Genomic DNA, 20,590 nt, shown 5'->3' on the forward strand with positions numbered 1-20,590 from the left:
TAGCAAGGCTTTTGACAAGGTCCCACATGGCAGACTGGGCAGAAAAGTAAAAGCCCATGGGATCTAAAGGAAAGTGGCAAGTTGGATCCAAAATTGGCTCAGTAGCAGGAAGCAGAGGGTAATGGTTGACGGGTGTTTTTGTGACTGGAAGGCGGTTTCCAGTGGGGTTCCGCAGAGCTCAGTACTAGGTCCCTTGCTTTTTGTGGTATATATCAATGATTTATACTTCAGTGTAGGGGACATGATTAAGAAGTTTGCAGATGATACAAAAATTGGCCGTGTGACAGTGAGGAAGAAAGCTGTAGACTGCAGGAAGATATCAGTGGACTGGTCAGGTGGGCAGAACAGTGGCAAATGGGACTCAATCCGGAGAAGTGTGAGGTAATGCTTTTGGGAAGGGCTAACAAGGCAAGGGAATACACAATAAATGGTAGATACTGGGAAGTGTAGAGGAACAGAGGGACCTTGGAGTGTATGTCCACAGATCCCTGAAGGTAGCAGGACAGGTTACGAAGACATATGGGATACTTAATTGAGGTGTATAATATTATGAAGGGCCTAGGTCTTCTTCTTAGGCAGTCCCTCGGAACCGAGGATGACTTGCTTCCACACTAAAAATTAGTTCTCAAGTGACTGATGAGTCCAATGCGGGACCTACAGTCTCTGTCACAGGTGGGGCAGACGGTGGTTGAAGGGGCAGGTGGGTGGGGTGCTTGGGTTGACATGCGCTCCTTCCGCTGTTTGCGCTCAGCTTCCGCTTGCTCCCGGCGAAGAGACTCGAGGTGTTTGGCGCCTTCCCGGATGCTTCTCCTCCACTTTGAGCGGTCTTGGACCAGAGATTCCCAGGTGTCAGTGGAGATGTTACACTTTTTCCAAGGAGGCTTTGAGGGTGTCCATGAAGCGTTTCCTTTGCCCACCTGGGGCTCTCTTGCTGTGTCGGAGTTCCGAGTAGAGCGCTTATTTTGGGTGTCTCGTATCGGGCATGCGAACGTTGTGGCGCGTCCATCGGAGCTGATCGAGCGTGGTCAAAGATTCGATGCTGGGGATGTTGGCCTGAGCAAGAACACTGACGTTGGTGCGCCTATCCTGCCAATGGATTTGCAGGATCTTGCGGAGGCAGCGTTGGTGGTACCTCTCCAGTGCTTTGAGGTGCCTGCTGTACATGGTCCATGTCTCTGAAGCATAAAAGAGAGCGAGAATCACTACTGCTCTGTAGACCATGAGCTTGGTGCCGGGTTTGAGGTCCTGGTTTTCAAACACTCTCTTCCTCAGGCGACCGAAGGCTGCACTGGCACACTAAAGCCAGTGTTGGACTTCGTCATCGATGTCTGCCCTTGTTGACAGTAGGCTCCCGAAGTATGGAAAGTGGTCCGTGTTGTCCAAGGCCTCGTCGTGGATTTTGATAATCGGGGGGCAGTACTGTGTGGCAGGGGCAGGTTGGTAGAGGACCTTTGTCTTACGGATGTTTAGTGTAAGGCCTATGCTCTCGTACGCTTCGGTGAAGGTGTTGACGATGGTTTGGAGTTCGGCCTCAGAGTGTGCGCAGATGCAAGCGTCGTCTGCATACTGTAATTCGATGACAGAGGATGGGACGACCTTGGATCTGGACTGGAGGTGACGGAGGTTGAACAGTTTCCCGTTTGTTCTGTAGATTAGCTCCACTCCAGCGGGGAGCTTACTGAGGGTGAAATGGAGCATTGCAGCAAGGAAGATTGAGAAGAGCGTTGGTGCGATGACACAGCCTTGCTTGACCCCAGTCCGTACGTGAATTGGGTCTGTGGTGGATCCGGCTTGCATGTTGTCGTGAAACAGGCGGAGGATGGTGACAAACTTTTGAGGATAGCCGAATTTGAGGAGGATACTCCATAATCCCTCACGGTTGACAGTGTCGAAGGCCTTTGTGAGGTCAAAGATGGCCATGTGCAGCGGTTGGTGCTGTTCCCTGCATTTCTCTTGTAGTTGATGCGCGGTGAAGATCATATCCATTGTGCCCCTTAGTGGGCGGAATCCGCATTGTGACTCTGGGATGAGCTCTTCAGCCACTGGGAGAAGGCGATTGAGGAGGATTCTTACAATGACGTTCCCTGTGGCAGATAGCAGGGAGACTCCTCTGTAATTACCGCAATCGGACTTGTCACCTTTCTTGAAGATGGTCACGATTACGGAGTCTCCGAGATCCCCTGGCATGCTCTCCTCCTTCGAAATAAGAGAAATTAGTTCATGTATTCGTGCCAATAGTGCTTCTCCGCCATGCTTTAGTGCCTCAGTGGGGATTCCATCTGCTCCTGAGGCCTTGTTGTTCTTCAGTTGTCAGATGGCCTTTTCAACCTCATGCTGGGCTGGGATTGTGCTGAGATGGTGGCGGGTAGCATGCTGCGGGATAGAGTTGACGGCACTCGCATCGAAGACAGAGTCTCAGTTAAGGAGATCTTCGAAGTGCTCCTTCCAGCAGGCACTGACTGCTTCTCTGTCCTTGATGAGTACCTCTCCGTTCTTGGCCCGCAGTGGGGTAGGACCTTGGGTGCTTGGGCCGTAGGTGGTCTTGACTGCGTTAAAGAATCCACGCACATCATGATTGTTGGCTAGCTGCTGGATCTCCTGCGCCTTCTCCACCCACCATCTGTTCTTTAGGTTGCGGGTTTTAAGAACATAAGAAATAGGAGCAGGAGTAGGCCAATCGGCCCCTCGAGCCTGCTCCGCCATTCAATAAGATCATGGCTGATCTGATCCTAACCGCCAATCTACTATCACAGAACCATCTCCTGAATCTAACAGAATTAGACACACGAAATAGGAGCAGGATCAGGCTACACGGCCCCTGGGCCCGCTCCGCTACCCACAGGGCCATGTCCGATCCGAACCTAGACTCATATCCAAATTCCTGCCCGCTCCCCGTAACCCTTAATTCCCTTTACTTCTAGGAAACTGTCTATTTCTGTTTTAAATTTATGTAATGATGTAGCTTCTACAGCTTTTTGGGGCAGCATATTCCATGGACCTACCACCCCCTGAGTGAAGTAGTTCCTCCTCATCCCAGTTTTGAAAGAGCAGCCCCTTATTCTAAGACTATGCCCCCTAGTTCTAGTTTCACCCATCATCGGGAACATCCTCCCCACATCCACCCGATCCAACCCCTTCACAATCTTATATGTTTCAATAAGATCGCCTCTCATTCTTCTGAACTCCAATGAGTAGAGTCCCAATCTACTCAACCTCTCCTCATACGTCCATCCCCTCATCCCCGGGATTAACCGAGTGAACCTTCTTTGTACTGACTCGAGAGCAAGTATGTCTTTTCTTAAGTATGGACACCAAAACTGTACGCAGTATTCCAGGTGCGGTCTCACCAATACCTTGTACAACTGAAGCAATACCTCCCTATTTTTATATTCTATCTCCCTAGCAATGAAAGCCAACATTCCATTGGCCTTCTTAATCACTTGCTGCACCTGCATACTAACCTTTTGAGTTTCGTGCACCAGGACCCCCAGATCCCTTTGTACTTCAGTACTTTCCAGTTTCTTGCCATTAAGATAATAACTTGCTCTACGATTTTTCCTGCCAAAGTGCATAACCTCACACTTTCCAGTATTGTATTCCATCTGCCAAATCTCTGCCCACTTACTTAGCCTGTCTATGTCCCCTTGAAGGTTTTTTATGTCCTCCTCACTCACTACTTTCCCCCCCATCTTAGTATCATCTGCAAACTTTGATATGTTACACTCGGTCCCCTCCTCCAAATCTTTAATATAGATTGTAAAGAGTTGGGGACCCAGCACTGACCCCTGCGGAACACCACTAGTTACTGATTGCCAGTCTGAGAATGAACCATTTATCCCAACTCTCTGCCTTCTGTTAGATAGCCAATCCTCTATCCATGCCAGAATATTACCTCCAATCCCGTGATTTTTTATCTTTTTTATCTTAAGCAATAATCTTTTGTGTGGCACCTTGTCAAACGTTGGACCTCAGCCTTCTGGCGTCTGTAGCGCTGCTTTCTTGCTCTCGAGTTGTGTTGCTGTTTCCAGATCAGGAATGCCTTGCGCTTGCGGCTTATTAGCTCCTGGATCTCCTGGTCATTCTCGTCGAACCAGTCTTGGTGTTTCCTGGTCGAGTGACTCTTCACAGGTGCTGATTATGGAGGCCTTGAGTGCAGACCAGGCGCTGTGGGCACTCTGTGACTCTGCGTCACTGGGAGTCGTCAGGTTGTTTGTGAGGCACAGGCTGAATAGGGCTTTCTTAGCGGGGTCTTGGAGTGCTCCAGCGTTGATTTTCCTGCGACATGGTTTCTGTTGCCGCTGCTGTTTTGGGGCTACATTGATGGAGATGACAGAGCGGATTAGGCGGTGGTCTGTCCAGCAGTCGTCAGCTCCTGTCATGGCCCGGGTGATGCGGACGTCCTTGTGGTCCCTCGCTCGGACGATGATGTAGTCCAGCAGATGCCAGTGCTTGGAGCGAGGGTGTTGCCATGAAGCCTTGTACTTGTCTCTCTGACGGAACAAGGTGTTTGTTATGACAAGGTCATGTTTTAAGCATTTCGTCAGGAGGAGGGTACCATTGGAGTTGGCTTTCCCTACCTCCTCTCTGCCAATCACACCTCCCCAGAGGTCTGTGTCCTTCCCAACTCTGGCGTTAAAGTTGCCGAGGAGGATCAGCTTGTCGCCCATTGGGACTTGGGACAGGGATTGTTCGAGGCTGGAGTAGAATTCTTCTTTGGTCTTATCTGTTTTGGGGCATACGCACTGATGACCGTAGTGCACTGGTTCCGGGCTAGTGTGAGCCGTAGAGTCATGAGGTGCTCGTTTATTCGCAAGGGGAGTCTCTGAGACGTCCAACTAGCTCATTTTTTACGGTGAAGCCTACCCCATGGAGGCAGCGTTCTTCTTCAGGTTTGCCTTTCCAGAAGGTGGTGTAACAAACACCACCTTGCTCCTTGAGTTGGCCTTCCCCTGCCCGCCGGGTCTCACTTAGGGCGGCGATGTCTATATCGAAACGTCTGAGCTCCCGGGCAATAATAACAGTACAGCGTTCCGGTCTGTCACTGTTGGGGTTGTTCATTAGGGTCCTGACGTTCCAGGTCCCGAACTTCATTTTAAAGGGTGGAAGATGCCTGTGCGTGAATTCTTTTAATGTGGGGTGGCCGTTGCACACCAGCTACCACGCGGGCTTGACAGAGCAAGGTCTTGGTCCAATTGCAAGGCGATCCAAGACGATTGGAGACCAGGCTCTGCTACATTGGCCTAGCACACACACACAAACATACTCCTACTGGTCTAGATAGAGTGGATAGGAAAGACCGATTTCCCTTAACAGAGAGGTCAATAACCAGAGGGCATAGGTTTAAAGTAATTGGTAGAAGGATTAGAGGGGAGTTGATGAGAATTCTTTTCACCCAGAGGGTGGCGGGGGTCTGGAACTCACTGCCTGAAAGGGTGGTAGAGGCAGAAACCCTCATCACATTTAAAAAGTACTTGGATGTGCACTTGAAGTGCCATAACCTATAGGACTACGGACCAAGAGCTGGAAAGTGGGATTAGCTGGATAGCTCTGTGCTGTAAACTTCTGTGATTCTATGATAGACACGGTTCACACACAGGCACGGCTCACACACACACACAGACACAGCCCTCCCTCTGGCCAACTACTAACAATGTTTTATCGCTCTGTCAGTATGGAAATGGTAATCCTGCTCGTTCTGGCATAGATGGGCCTGTCAACTTAACAGTGCCTCATCTCAAACAATTACTGAATATAAACTATTAATGATTCACTGAGCTTATAACAAGCTTTTAATTATTACTGAGCACTCCGTTACACAGCAGGAGCTTTGGATAAACAGATGGCTAAGGCCAATCATTCCTCTTTGTGTGACACTGTTACTAAACACATCAACCTTCATTTACATCTGTTTCCCATCAGTCAAAATAAAATGCCGAACAAATACTATGACTGTCACTGTTTATTCAGGGTAAGGGTCACTCACTATGTAACTGTACAGAGTCACTGTTTATTCAGGGTAAGGGTCACTCACTGTAACTGTACAGAGTCACTGTTTATTCAGGGTAAGGGTCACTCACTGTAACTGTACCGAGTCACTGTTTATTCAGGGTAAGGTCACTCACTGTAACTGTACAGAGTCACTGTTTATTCAGGGTAAGGGTCACTCACTGTAACTGTGCAGAGTCACTGTTTATTCAGGGTAAGGGTCACTCACTGTAACTGTACCGAGTCACTGTTTATTCAGGGTAAGGTCACTCACTGTAACTGTACAGAGTCACTGTTTATTCAGGGTAAGGGTCACTCACTGTAACTGTACAGAGTCACTTTATTCAGGGTAAGGGTCACTCACTGTAACTGTACAGAGTCACTGTTTATTCAAAGAGTCACTCACTGTAACTGTACAGAGTCACTGTTTATTCAGGGTAAGGGTCACTCACTGTAACTGTACAGAGTCACTGTTTATTCAGGGTAAGAGTCACTCGCTGTGTAACTGTACAGAGTCACTGTTTATTCAGGGTAAGGGTCACTCACTATGTAACTGTACAGAGTCACTGTTTATTCAGAGTAAGGGTCACTCGCTGTGTAACTGTACAGAGTCACTGTTTATTCAGGGTAAGGGTCACTCACTGTAACTGTACAGAGTCACTTTATTCAGGGTAAGGGTCACTCACTGTAACTGTACAGAGTCACTGTTTATTCAAAGAGTCACTCACTGTAACTGTACAGAGTCACTGTTTATTCAGGGTAAGGGTCACTCACTGTAACTGTACCGAGTCACTGTTTATTCAGGGTAAGGGTCACTCACAGTAACAGTACAGAGTCACTGTTTATTCAGGGTAAGGGTCACTCACTGTGTAACTGTACAGAGTCACTGTTTATTCAGGGTAAGGGTCACTCAATGTAACTGTACAGAGTCACTGTTTATTCAGGGTAAGGTCACTCACTGTGTAACTGTACAGAGTCACTGTTAATTCAGGGTAAGGGTCACTCACTGTGTAACTGTACAGAGTCACTGTTAATTCAGGGTAAGGGTCACTCACTGTGTAACTGTACAGAGTCACTGTTTATTCAGGGTAAGGGTCACTCACTGTGTAACTGTACAGAGTCACTGTTTATTCACAAACCTTCAGCTTCACTAATGTCCACTTACATTATGATGATTAATTGTTGTATGAAAACTTCAGTTGAATTAATTACTCTCAGGTAAAAGCAATTCCTGCTCTGACAGAATGTCTCACCGGATATCCTTCCGTCTTCCTCTGGCACCACTTCAGTAGAGCGTTCCTCTTCGACCCTCCATACTCTCTGGCAAGAGCGGCAAGAGGATCCTTTCGCTCAACACTAAACAAGAAAACATAGACAGTCAATACTGACAACAGCACCGACCCCACCTGCACTGACCATTCCATCAGGTGCTTGGTCTTGCTCGCTGTAAGGAGACTGTACCTGGCCTTACCCACCAACTGTACCCGTCGCCTGTACCCGCCTCCTTCCTGCCACCCAGTATATCTTTGCCCCCAGTTTCCATCACTGTTACCCTCACATCAGTTCTCTATTTCCTGACCTCAGTTTACTCGGTAGTTTCGGGTTGCTCAGTGTGGAGTTTGGGCTCTTCGAGCTGAATCCCAGGGTAGTCCGGAGACTCGTTGACCCTTGACTAGGACTGGGGGTCCGATAATGGTCCAGTTTGAAACCATCAGCTCGACCCAGGGATATTCCTGTCAGCAAAGAGAACGCTGATCAGTAACAGCAACAGCACAAACAGAACAAAAAACCAGCAACTCCTGAGAATATTCGGCAGGAACCGCAAGCTTCAGGTACCTGAATGAAGATTTTCCAATTCACTCTCTCTGTGCTCAACATTTAATCATCAACATTAACAACCTCAGCTTAGTGAATGCAAGGAATGGCCAAAATGTGCTGGACAGGGCAGTGAAAGGATGTAAGTGACCGATCCAGTGCAATACTGGATCACACAGACCGGGAGTACAGTGTCCAGTGTGATACTGGATCACACAGACCGGGAGTACAGTGTCCAGTGTAATACTGGATCACACAGACCGGGAGTACAGTGTCCAGTGTAATACTGGACCACACAGACCGGGAGTGCAGTGTCCAGTGTAATACTGGACCACACAGGCCGGGAGTACAGTGTCCAGTGTAATACTGGATCACACAGACCGGGAGTACAGTGTCCAGTGTAATACTGGATCACACAGACCGGGAGTACAGTGTCCAGTGTAATACTGGACCACACAGGCCGGGAGTACAGTGTCCAGTGTAATACTGGACCACACAGACCGGGAGTACAGTGTCCAGTGTGATACTGGATCACACAGACCGGGAGTACAGTGTCCAGTGTAATACTGGATCACACAGACCGGGAGTACAGTGTCCAGTGTAATACTGGACCACACAGACCGGGAGTGCAGTGTCCAGTGTAATACTGGACCACACAGGCCGGGAGTACAGTGTCCAGTGTAATACTGGATCACACAGACCGGGAGTACAGTGTCCAGTGTAATACTGGATCACACAGGCCGGGAGTACAGTGTCCAGTGTAATACTGGATCACACAGGCCGGGAGTACAGTGTCCAGTGTAATACTGGACCACACAGGCCGGGAGTACAGTGTCCAGTGTAATACTGGACCACACAGGCCGGGAGTACAGTGTCCAGTGTAATACTGGACCACACAGGCCGGGAGTACAGTGTCCAGTGTAATACTGGACCACACAGACCGGGAGTACAGTGTCCAGTGTAATACTGGATCACACAGACCGGGAGTACAGTGTCCAGTGTAATACTGGACCACACAGGCCGGGAGTACAGTGTCCAGTGTAATACTGGATCACACAGACCGGGAGTACAGTGTCCAGTGTAATAATGGACCACACAGACCGGGAGTACAGTGTCCAGAGTAATACTGGATCACACAGGCCGGGAGTACAGTGTCCAGTGTAATACTGGACCACACAGGCCGGGAGTACAGTGTCCAGTGTAATACTGGATCACACAGACCGGGAGTACAGTGTCCAGTGTAATACTGGGTCACACAGGCCGGGAGTACAGTGTCCAGAGTAATACTGGATCACACAGACCGGGAGTACAGTGTCCAGTGTAATACTGGACCACACAGACCGGGAGTACAGTGGATCGGTGCTGGGGCCTCAACTATTTACAATCTACATTAATGACTTGGATGAAGGGACCGAGTGTAATGTAGCCAAGTTTGCAGATGATACAAAGATGGGTGGGAAAGCAAGTTGTGCAGAGGACTGAAAGAATCTGCAAAGGGATATAGACAGGCTAGGTGAGTGGGCAAATATTTGGCAGATGGAGTATAATGTGGGAAAGTGCGAGGTTATCCACTTTGGCAGGAAAAATAAAAAAGCAAACTATTATTTAAATGGAGAGAGATTACAAAATGCTACAGTTCAGAGGGACCTGGGGGTCCTTGTACATGAAACACAAAAAGTTAGCATGCAGGTACAGCAAGTAATCAAAAAGGCGAATGGATTGTTGGCCTTTATTTCAAGGGGGTTGGAGTATAAAAGCAGGGAAATCCTGTTACAACTGTACAAGGTATTGGTGAGACCACACCTTGAGTACTGCGTACAGTTTTGGTCTCCTTATTTAAGGAAGGATATACTTGCATTGCAGGTAGTTCAGAGAAGGTTCACTAGGTTGATTCCAGAGATGAGGGGTTTGACTTATGAGGAAAGGTCGAGCAGGGACATTGGAATTTAGAAGAATGAGAGGTGATCTTATTGAAACATATAAGATACCGAGGGGGCTCAACAGGGTAGATGCAGAGAGGATGTTTCCCCTCATGGGGAAATCGAGAACTAGGGGGCACAGTCTCAGAATAAAGGCTCGCCCTTTTAGAACTGAGATGAGGAGGAATTTCTTCTCTCAGAGGGTTGTAAATTTGTGGAATTCTCTGCCCCAGAGAGCCGTCATTAAATACATTTAAAGTGGAGATAGACAAATTTTTGCAAGATAAGGGAGTGAAGGGTTATGGGGAGCGGACGGGGAAGTGGCTTTGCGCCCTAGATCAGCCATGATCTTATTGAATGGCGGAGCAGGCTTGAGGGGCCAAGTGGCCTATTTCTGCTCCTATTTCTTATGTTCTTATGTAAACTAACAGAACAAATAAAGAATTTAGGAGGAATTTCTTCACACACAGAGTGAACTCATTGCCACTATAGCCCAATGAGAGTCAGCATCTTCAGGAACTGTACCCCAGTGAGAGTCAGCATTTCAGGAACTGTACCCCGGTGAGAGTCAGCACCTTCAGGAACAGAGGCTGGTGTCGGGAGCGATGAGAGCGGAGGTTCAGTGAGTAATGAAACTCACTTTCGCGGGCTTTCTTTCACAGGCCAGTGTCGGGAGCGGTGAGAGCAGAGGTTCAGCTTACCAATCTCGCAGGCCGGCGGCGGCGTTCCAGAGCCACGTCACGATTCAAAACGTGACGCGGGCAGGAGGGAGCAGCTGATTGGGTGAGTACGGCCAGGTGAGTACTTACACTACTCTATAGTCTGACAGTTAAGGTTCATAGGTTATAAAGTTTAGAAGGTCTTAATTTTGTGGTTATAGTTTCTAAGGTCTCTGTTGTGTAGCGGGGCGTGCTAGTATATCATTTAATTGTAGTATAATTGGTGGTATTGATTTAATTTAAATTAATTAAAGGGTAAGTCATGGCAGCAAAGCTCGGCCCCGTGGCATGCTCCTCCTGCACTATGAGGGAAATCAGGGATACCTCCTGTGTCCCTGACTACCATGTGTGCGGGAAATGTATCCAGCTGCAGCGACTGGCAGACCATTGCGGCGCTGGAGCTGCGAATGGATACATACTGGAGCATTCGCGATGCTGAGGACGTCGTGGATATCACATTTAATCAGTTGGTCACACCGCAGGTAAAGGCTGCACAGGCAGGAAGGGAATGGGTGACCGCCAGGCAGAGTAGTAGGCGCAGGCAGGTAGTGTAGGGGTCCCCTGTGGCCATCCCCCTCGCAAACAGATATACCGCTTTGGATATTGTTGGGGAGGATGGCTTATCGGGGGAAGGCAGCAGCAACCAACTTCCTGGCACCGTGGGTGGTTCTGCTGCACGGGACAGGAGGAAAAAGAGCGGGACAGCTATAGTGATAAGGGATTCTATTGTAAGGGGAATAGATAGGCGTTTCTGCGGCCGCAAACGAGACTCCAGGATGGTATGTTGCCTCCCTGGTGCAAGGGTCAAGGATGTCTCGGAGCGGCTGCAGGGCATTCTGGAGGGGGAGGGTGAACAGCCAGTTGTCGTGGTGCATATAGGTACCAACGATATAGGTAAAAAATGTGATGAGGTCCTAAAAGCTGAATATAGGGAGTTAGGAGGTAAATTAAAAAATAGGACCTCAAAAGGTAGTAATCTCAGGATTGCTACCAGTGCCACATGCTAGTCAGAGTAGAAATAGAAGGATATTTCAGATGAATACGTGGCTAGAGGAATGGTGCAAGGGGGAGGGATTCAAACTCCTGGGGCATTGGAACTGGTTCTGGGGGAGGTGGGACCAGTACAAACTGGACCGTTTGCACCTGGGCAGGACCGGGACCGATGTCCTAGGGGGAATGTTTGCTAATGCTGTTGAGGAGGGTTTAAACTAAAATGGCAGGGGGTTGGGTACCTGTGCAGGGAGACAGAGGAAAGGGAAGCAAGGATAGAAGCAAAAGACAGGAAGGAGAAAAGCAAAAGTGGCAGTCAGAGAAATCAAGGGTGTAAATCAAACATGGCCGCAGCAAACAATAATTCTAAAAGGTCTAAGAGTGTTAAAAAAACAAGCCTAAAGGCTTTGTGTCTTAATGCGAGGAGCATTCGTAATAAGGTGGATGAATTAGCTGCGCAAATAGATGTAAATGGATCTGATATAATTGGGATTACGGAGACGTGGCTCCAGGGTGACCAAAGCTGGGAATTCAACATCCAGGGGTATTCAATATTCAGGAAGGACAGGCAAAAAGAAAAAGGCGGTGGGGTAGCATTGCTGGTTAAAGAGGAGATTAACACAATAGTAAGGAAGGATATTAGCTCTGATGATGTGGAATCTGTATGGGTCGAGCTGAGAAATACCAAGGGGCAGAGAATGTTAGTGGGAGTTGTATACAGACCCCCAAACAGTAATGCTGAGTTTGGGGATGGCATTAAACGGGAAATTAGAGATGCGTGCAATAAGGGCACAGCAGTTATCATGGGTGACTTTAATCTACATATAGATTGGGCTAACCAAATTAGTAACAATACTGTGGAAGAGGAATTCCTAGAGTGTATACGGGATGGTTTCCTGGACCAATATGTCGAGGAACCAACTAGAGATCAGGCCATCTTAGACTGGGTATTATGTAATGAGAAAGGATTAATTAGCAATCTTGTTGTGCGAGGCCCCTTGGGGAGGAGCGATCATAATATGGTCGAATTCTTCATTAAGATGGAGAGTGAAGTAGTTGATTCAGAGACTTGGGTACTGAATTTAAATAAAGGAAACTATGATGGTATGAGGTGCGAGTTGGCTAGGATGGATTGGGGAATGTTACTTAAAGGGTTGATGGTGAATAGGCAATCGCAAACATTTAAAGATCGCATGGATGAACTACAGAATTTGTTCATCCCTGTTTGGCATAAAAATAAAACAAAAAAGGTGACTCAACATTGGCTAACAAGGGAAATTAGGGATAGCATAAGATCCAAGGAGAGGACATATAAATTGGCCAGAAAAAGCAGCAAACCTGAGGATTGGGAGCAGTTTAGCAGTCAGCAAAGGAGGACAAAGGGATTAATTAAGAGGGGGAAAATAGAGTATGAGAGTAAGCTTGCTCGGAACATAAAAACTGACTGTAAAAGCTTCTATAGATATGTGAAGAGAAAAAGATTGGTAAAGTCAAGCGTAGGTCCCTTGCAGTCAGAATCAGGGGAATTTATAATGGGGAACAAAGACATGGCAGACCAATTAAATACATACTTTGGTTCTGTCTTCACAAAGGAGGACACAAATAAACTCCCAGAGATGTCAGGGAACATAGGGTCTAATGAGAGGGAGGAACTGAATGAAATCAGTATTTGTAGGGAAATGGTGTTAGGGAAATTGATGCGACTGAAGGCCGATAAATCCCCAGGGCCTGATAATCTGCGTCCTAGGTTACTGAAGGAAGTGGCCCTAGAAATAGTAGATGCATTGCTGGTCATCTTCCAAAATTCTATAGATGGATTGGAGGGTAGCTAATGTAACCCCACTATTTAAAAAAGGTGGTAGAGAAAAAATGGGGAATTATAGACCGGTAAGCCTGATATTGGTAGTGGGGAAAATGCTAGAGTCCATTATAAAAGATGTAATAGCAGAGCACTTGGAAAACAGTGACAGGATCGGACAAAGTCAACATGGATTTACAAAAGGTAAATCGTGCTTGACTAATCTACTGGAATTTTTTGAGGATGTAACTGGTAGAATAAATAAGGGAGAACCAGTGGATGTGGTGTATTTGAACTTTCAGAAGACTTTCGATAAGGTCCCGCATAAGAGACTAGCGTGCAAAGTTAAAGCACATGGGATTGGGGGTAAGGTACTGACTTGGATAGAGAACTGGTTGGCAGACAGGAAGCAAAGAGTTGGAATAAACGGGTCTTTTTCCGAGTGGAAGGCAGTGACTAGTGGGGTACCGCAGGGATCGGTGCTAGGACCCCAGCTATTCACAATATATATTAATGATCTAGACGAGGGAACTACATGTAATATCTCCAAGTTTGCAGACGACACAAAGCTGGGTGGGCGTGTGTGCTGTGAGGAGGATGCAGAGAAACTCCAGTACGATTTGGACAGGTTGGGCGATTGGGCAGATGCATGGCAGATGCAGTATAATGTGGATAAATGCGAGGTTATCCACTTTGGTGGCAAAAACAGGAAGGCAGATTATTATCTGAATGGGAATAGATTGGGAAAAGGGGAAGTGCAACGAGACCTGGGTGGCCTTGTGCACCAGTCGCTGAAGGTAAGCATGCAGGTGCAGCAGGCGGTTAAGAAGGCAAATGGTATGCTGGCCTTCATAGCAAGAGGATTCGAGTACAGGAGCAAGGATGTCTTGCTGCAATTGTACAGGGCCTTGGTGAGACCACACCTTGAGTATTGGGTGCAGTTTTGGTCGCCTTATCTGAGGAAGGATGTTCTTGCCATGGAGGGAGTGCAGTGAAGATTCACCAGACTGATACCTGGGATGGCAGGAATGACGTATGAAGAGAAATTGGGTCGATTAGGCTTACATTCGCTAGAATTTAGAAGAATGAGAGGGGATCTCATAGAAACTTATAACATTCTAACAGGACTAGACAGACTAGATGCAGGAAGGCTGTTCCCGATGGCGGGGGAGTCCAGAACCAGGGGTCACAGTCTAAGGATAAGAGGCAAGCCATTTAGGACAGAGATGAGGAGGAATTTCTTCACCCAGAGAGTGGTGAACCTGTGGAATTCTCTACCACAGAAGACAGTTGAGGCCAATTCATTAAATATATTCAAGAAGGAGTGAGATATATTTCTTAACGTTCAGGGGATCAAGGGATATGGGGAGAAAGCAGGGACAGGGTACTGAATTTGGATGATCAGCCATGATCACATTGAATGGCAGAGCAGGCTCGAGGGGCCGAATGGCCTACTCCTGCTCCTATCTTCTATGTTTTCTATGTTTTCTATGTGCCCCAGTGAGAGTCAGCACCTTCAGGAACTGTACCCCAGTGAGAGTCAGCACCTTCAAGAACTGTACCCCAGTGAGAGTCGGCACCTTCAGGAACTGTACCCCAGTGAGAGTCGGCACCTTCAGGAACTGTACCCCAGTGAGAGTCAGCACCTTCAGGAACTGTACCCCAGTGAGAGTCAGCACCTTCAGGAGCTGTACCCCAGTGAGAGTCAGCACCTTCAGGAACAGTACCCCAGTGAGAGTCAGCACCTTCAGGAACTGTACCCCAGTGAGAGTCAGCACCTTCAGGAACTGTACCCCAGTGAGAGTCAGCACCTTCAGGAACTGTACCCCAGTGAGAGTCAGCACCTTCAGGAACTGTACCCCAGTGAGAGTCAGCACCTTCAGGAACTGTACCCCAGTGAGAGTCAGCACCTTCAGGAACTGTACCCCAGGGAGAGTCAGCACCTTCAGGAACTGTACCCCAGTGAGAGTCAGCACCTTCAGGAACTGTACCCCAGTGAGAGTCAGCACCTTCAGGAACTGTACCCCAGTGAGAGTCAGCACCTTCAGGAACTGTACCCCAGTGAGAGTCAGCACCTTCAGGAACTGTACCCCAGTGAGAGTCAGCACCTTCAGGAACTGTACCCCAGTGAGAGTCGGCACCTTCAGGAACTGTACCCCAGTGAGAGTCAGCACCTTCAGGAACTGTACCCCAGTGAGAGTCAGCACCTTCAGGAACTGTACCCCAGTGAGAGTCAGCACCTTCAGGAACTGTACCCCAGGGAGAGTCAGCACCTTCAGGAACTGTACCCCAGGGAGAGTCTGCACCTTCAGGAACTGTACCCCAGTGAGAGTCGGCACCTTCAGGAACTGAACCCCAGTGAGAGTCAGCACCTTCAGGAACTGTACCCCAGGGAGAGTAAGCACCTTCAGGAACTGTACCCCAGTGAGAGTCGGCACCTTCAGGAACTGTACCCCAGTGAGAGTCAGCACCTTCAGGAACTGTACCCCAGGGAGAGTAAGCACCTTCAGGAACTGTACCCCAGTGAGAGTCGGCACCTTCAGGAACTGTACCCCAGTGAGAGTCGGCACCTTCAGGAACTGTACCCCAGTGAGAGCCAGCACCTTCAGGAACTGTACCCCAGTGAGAGTCAGCACCTTCGGGAACTGTACCCCAGTGAGAGCACCTTCAGGAACTGTACCCCAGTGAGAGCACCTTCAGGAACTGTACCCCAGTGAGAGTCAGCGCCTTCAGGGAAGAGGTTGAGAAAATGCTGATAAAAATTACTTCTGAATCCACAATCATGATTTAAAGTGTGTTTTCAGATTGCGCTGTTCTGATCTTTGGTGTCCAGATGTTTATGTTCCCAACACATTTGTGCACCTCTTGAAATGACAGGTTAATAAAGAATTTTCAGTACAGTGTCTCATTTCCTGGTACCTGAAAGTGGGAGTTTGGACAGGATTGGCCGGGACTCGCGCCCCGGAATGGTGGGCTTCGCAATACTGGAGGGTCCCGAGTCCAAAGGTCGCTGGAAGGAAAAGAAAATGATGTTACTTTGCAGTCAGATGATCAGTTGGGGGAACGGGAAATTCCTGATCTGTTAAATAGAAGCAGCATAAACATTCAGTTATTGAGTTTAGAAGAATGAGAGGGGATCTCATTGAAACCTATAAAATTCTGACAGGACTGGACAGACTAGATGCAGGAAGGATGTTCCCGATGGTCGGGGAGTCCAGAACCAGGGGTCACAGTCTAAGGATAAGGGGTAAGCCATTTAGGACAGAGATGAGGAGGAATTTCTTCACCCAGAGAGTGGTGAACCTGTGGAATTCTCTACCACAGAAGGCAGTGGAGGCCAATTCATTAAATATATTCAAGAAGGAGTTAGATATATTTCTTAAGGCTAAAGGGATCAAGGGAAATGGGGAGAAGGCAGGGACAGGGTACTGAGTGTGGATGATCAGCCATGATCTCATTGAATGGCGGAGCAGGCTCGAGGGGCTGAATGGCCTACTCCTGCTCCTATCTTCTATGTTTCTATGTGTCATAGAATACAGACTCAGTCCGATCAGAGGGGGGATCGGGGGGGGGGGGAGGGCGGGGGATCGGGGGGGGGGGGGAGCGGTCAGGAACTCGGGGGAGAGGTCAGGAACTCGGGGGGAGACGTCAGATCCAGGTCTAAAGGGGGAGATGAGAGTGGAAATGTGATGCACTTGGGAAGGCGGATCATGTTCTTCCAACCGGATGAATTAGTGAATCCCTTCTCACTGATGGAACAGGTGAACGGCTGTCCCCAGTGTGAACTCGCCGGTGTGTCAGAAGGTTGGATACACACACAAACCCCATGCACACCCATATGCCACACACACCACACATGCCTGCGCCCATTGGTTTATTGACTGGCAAATCCTTACTAGCTTTCTGCTATAGTCGCACCACCTGAGATCCGGAGGCCATTGAGTACTTGCACTTCTTGTTTTCCATTTCCTATTTTAATGAGCGTTTCTTAAAGTTGTAGCCTTGACCTTTGTCCCTTCATTCCAGAAGGAAAAAAAACATAAAACTCCAAAGAATTAGCTAACCCACTGATTAGAGTATGAAGTCTTTTATTTTACCAGCTAAGAACAACTATAATTACAATTGCAGAACACTAGATAACAGAGGATGTTCACAAACTGCAGCTTCACTTTCTGTAGGCTGCCTGACAAGACTGGATCAAATTACACGTTCCAGACAAACTGTTGGGTGTGACTTGTCCACCAAGGGGACCAATCAGAAATCTGGTCCAACCCACATCTGCTGCAATTAAACACAAGCAAAAACCTGTTACATCTCTAACTTTTTCCAGTTCTGATGATGGAAATCTGAAATCTATGGAGAGAGAAACAGAGTTAGCATTTCAGGTTTATGAAACGTTAACTATGTTTCTCTCTCCACAGATGCTGCCTGACCTGTTGAGTATTTCCAGCATTTTCTGTTTTTATTTCAGATTTCCAGCATCCGCAGTATTTTGCTTTAGTATTCGTGACTGATTCCCATTGTCCATAGAACTGTTCCTGTCTCATTGCACTCAACCTGTCCCTACTTACATTCCCTGTTGCACTGGAACCGCCGGAAGAACATGACAGATGTAAAGATCAGCAGCAAACCTTCATCCTCCCGGGTCTGTCTGTCTTTGCTCTGTTTTCTAAGCCGCTCATGAACCAACAATCACACAATACGTGACTGGCGCCATCGCCCAACTAAAGGAGCCCGCATCAAAATGTACCTCACCCAGGATTCCACTGATGTTAGACGTATGTTGGATTTATGAACAGCTCCAACCCTTGACGATTAATGTTGATTCGCCGTGTCCATTACCCTGCTGACAAATCTCAGTGTGCGGGATCACGATCAAAGCTACCGTCCAACAAAAGGCACAATGCGGTGCAGTGAAGCATTGCTCGTCTGGTTAACTAATGCAACAACATTAAACAAGTCTGGAAGCGTTTCTAGAAGTCCCGAGTATTGTAAAAGTGTAACTAGAGTAAAATCTAGTGAGTTAAGCACAAGAACCTCACTGAGCAGTTCCCCTATATACAGGAGATTCCCTCCCAAGCTGTGACCAGGAGCCCCGGGTGTTGGGGTCAGTGGGACTGAGCCCTACCTGCATTGGCGAGACAGCAGCAGCAGGGGGCGTCCTCAATGGGATTCCGCTGAGGCTCCGGACCGCGGCACCACCGCCCCCTGCTGGAGAGAAGGGCTATTTAAAGAGTGGACACTTGGACAATCCGTCCAAACCGCGCCTCATTCCAGCTTTCGCCGCTCGGTCTACACGAATAAATCACCCAAACTGCAAGGCATTAACTGCGTTAGCACGATAGGAAATGAGTGTCAACAGGCAGGAGTCACTGAGAGTGTCAAGGGTTGAAGGAGAAGCAAGAGATCAGGAGCCGGGGAAAGAAGCGAAAGAGAGACAGCCAGAAACTGGGAGACAGAGAGAGGGAGAGACAGAGAGGTGAATGGGAGACAGGGAGCCATGAAATGTTGCAGCAAATTATTGGTCAACATATTTTCATCAACTCTGCAGCTTAATAGTTTGGTTGATAATCTAGTCCTTGAGCAGTAATCCATTATAGCCACAGTTAATAAACTGGAGGGTTACCACCAAACTAGCCATAACTAACATAACCAGCTGCCATAAGCGGTAAAGCAGTGAAAGAATCACAGAAAAGACAATCCCACCCATAACCATGTTACCGGTCATACGCAGGTTAGAAACACGAGCTAATTGTTGCCGTACCTGGGAGGGAGCTGTCGAAGGACTTGATAAGTGTTTTGACTTTGGGAGAAGGTTCTGGGGGTATTCGGCCGATGGTCCTTCTCTGCCATGGGGTCTCTGTGTCACATCCCAAACGCTCCAAAATCAAGTCTTCATTCTTTGTCCTGAGAGCAAGTAAGGCAAGGGTTGGAGCAAAGGTCGGAGCAAGGGTCACAGCAGAGGGTCGGAGCAAGGGTCGCAGCAAGGGTCGGAGCAAAGAGGCGCAGCAAGGGGTCGCGGCAAGGGTCGGAGCAAAGGGTCACAGCAAAGGGTCAGAGCAAAGACAACAAACTAGTAGGACTCAGGCTTCAGACACAGAAACATTAGTGAGCTGATGGGGTTAGAACAGAAATCCTGACTAGTTACTGGATGGATACTTTTTAAACCAAACTGAGAGCTCCCTTCACTGTATATCTTGTCTGACTCTCAATGGCACCAATCTGTCAGAATAACCCGAGTGGAGCCTAGTGACACAGCAATGGCTTTCCTCTGGTGAATAAGCATAGAACTAGAGGTTAGGAGGCTTTGCTTTTCCGAGCGAGTCATTGACCTTTGCAGTAGGTGTACTGAGTGCCGATTCAGCACAGACGTTCCAAAGAGAGCTGGAGGGCCTCGATATCACTGGGTGCAGAGGTCGGAGGGATGTTTGGGTTTGTGCCTCGTGGTCACGGTTCTCTCCTGGAACTCGTCTTTGATCATCTTCGGGGGGCTGGAGAGCAATTTTCCAGAATTCCTTCCCCCCCCCCCCCCCCCCAGAGTTGGCTGATGGTTTTTAATCTGTTTTTTGCCTCTCCCCTGGGGATTACACGGTCCCTGGTGGGTGGGGGACACTGGGGGTCACTTGCAACGCGACTGAACGGGACAGACTGGATGGACCAGTTGGTCTTTTCATATGTTCGTATTTGCTGCATTCAGTCTCCTACCCCCTGACCCCACTCCTATCCTGATCCCTGACCCGACTATCCTTTTCCCTGACCACACTCCTATCCTGATCCCTGACCCCACTCCTATCCTGATCCCTGACCCCACTCCTATCCTGATCCCTGACCCCACTCCTATCCTGCATTTTTATTTTCAGTACCACCCAGAACACAGAAATATGCTTTGGTGAAAGAATTTGTGCAGCTCCGACTTTTAATGGGGTCAGGGGGCAGGATAGGCGTGGGGTCAGGGATCAGGGGTCAGAATAGGAGAGGTCAGTGTCTGCCTGAATTACAATGTATTTTGTTGCGGACACCAGTATGTTTTCACTCAATCTGGATCGTAAGAGACAGACTCAGAAAAATGTCACCTTTACCTGGGGTGGCTGCTTTGCATTTTAGAAATTTCCCTGAATTCACTCAAACCCCAGGTCAGTGACCCTGGGGGTTTGATCTGTGACCTTTCACCTCTTTAATTCAGAAGCAGGCGTTCAGAGAATGATATTCACAAACACAACAGGGAGACTTGGCACCACTCTGCCTGAAACACATCAGGCCCACCTCACGCTCCCAAACAGCACAAACAGTCTCTTTATTCAATGTCACAGCCAGTGTCCACTGGGCAATACTACTCACTTTAAACAGACTGCCCCAGCAACACA

General features: G+C 48.2%; 1 protein-coding gene across 14 annotated transcripts in view; it reads right to left on the reverse strand.

Annotated features, from left to right (window-relative positions):
• The window catches only part of specc1 (sperm antigen with calponin homology and coiled-coil domains 1), a 109,543-nt gene that overhangs the window by 27,700 nt on the left and 61,253 nt on the right, over positions 1 to 20,590 (reverse strand). For 7 of the 14 annotated variants that reach the window (XM_085964578.1, XM_085964580.1, XM_085964573.1 and 4 more), the window contains 5 exons: positions 18,991 to 19,133; positions 18,355 to 18,437; positions 16,146 to 16,236; positions 7,565 to 7,718; positions 7,239 to 7,341 (listed from right to left, as the gene is read on the reverse strand). In XM_085964578.1, coding sequence (XP_085820704.1) covers positions 7,239 to 7,341; positions 7,565 to 7,718; positions 16,146 to 16,236; positions 18,355 to 18,437; positions 18,991 to 19,133 — 574 coding nt within the window. Of the gene's footprint in view, positions 1 to 7,238; positions 7,342 to 7,446; positions 7,719 to 16,145; positions 16,237 to 17,122; positions 17,242 to 18,354; positions 18,438 to 18,990; positions 19,134 to 20,590 lie in introns of those variants that run through there. The other 7 variants (XM_085964577.1, XM_085964579.1, XR_015073237.1 and 4 more) reach the window with 6 other exon arrangements.

The sequence above is a fragment of the Somniosus microcephalus genome, chromosome 22 (genome assembly GCF_052327205.1).
Source record: "Somniosus microcephalus isolate GS21.2 chromosome 22, FLI_Smic_1.0, whole genome shotgun sequence".
Taxonomy (NCBI): Eukaryota; Metazoa; Chordata; class Chondrichthyes; order Squaliformes; family Somniosidae; genus Somniosus; species Somniosus microcephalus.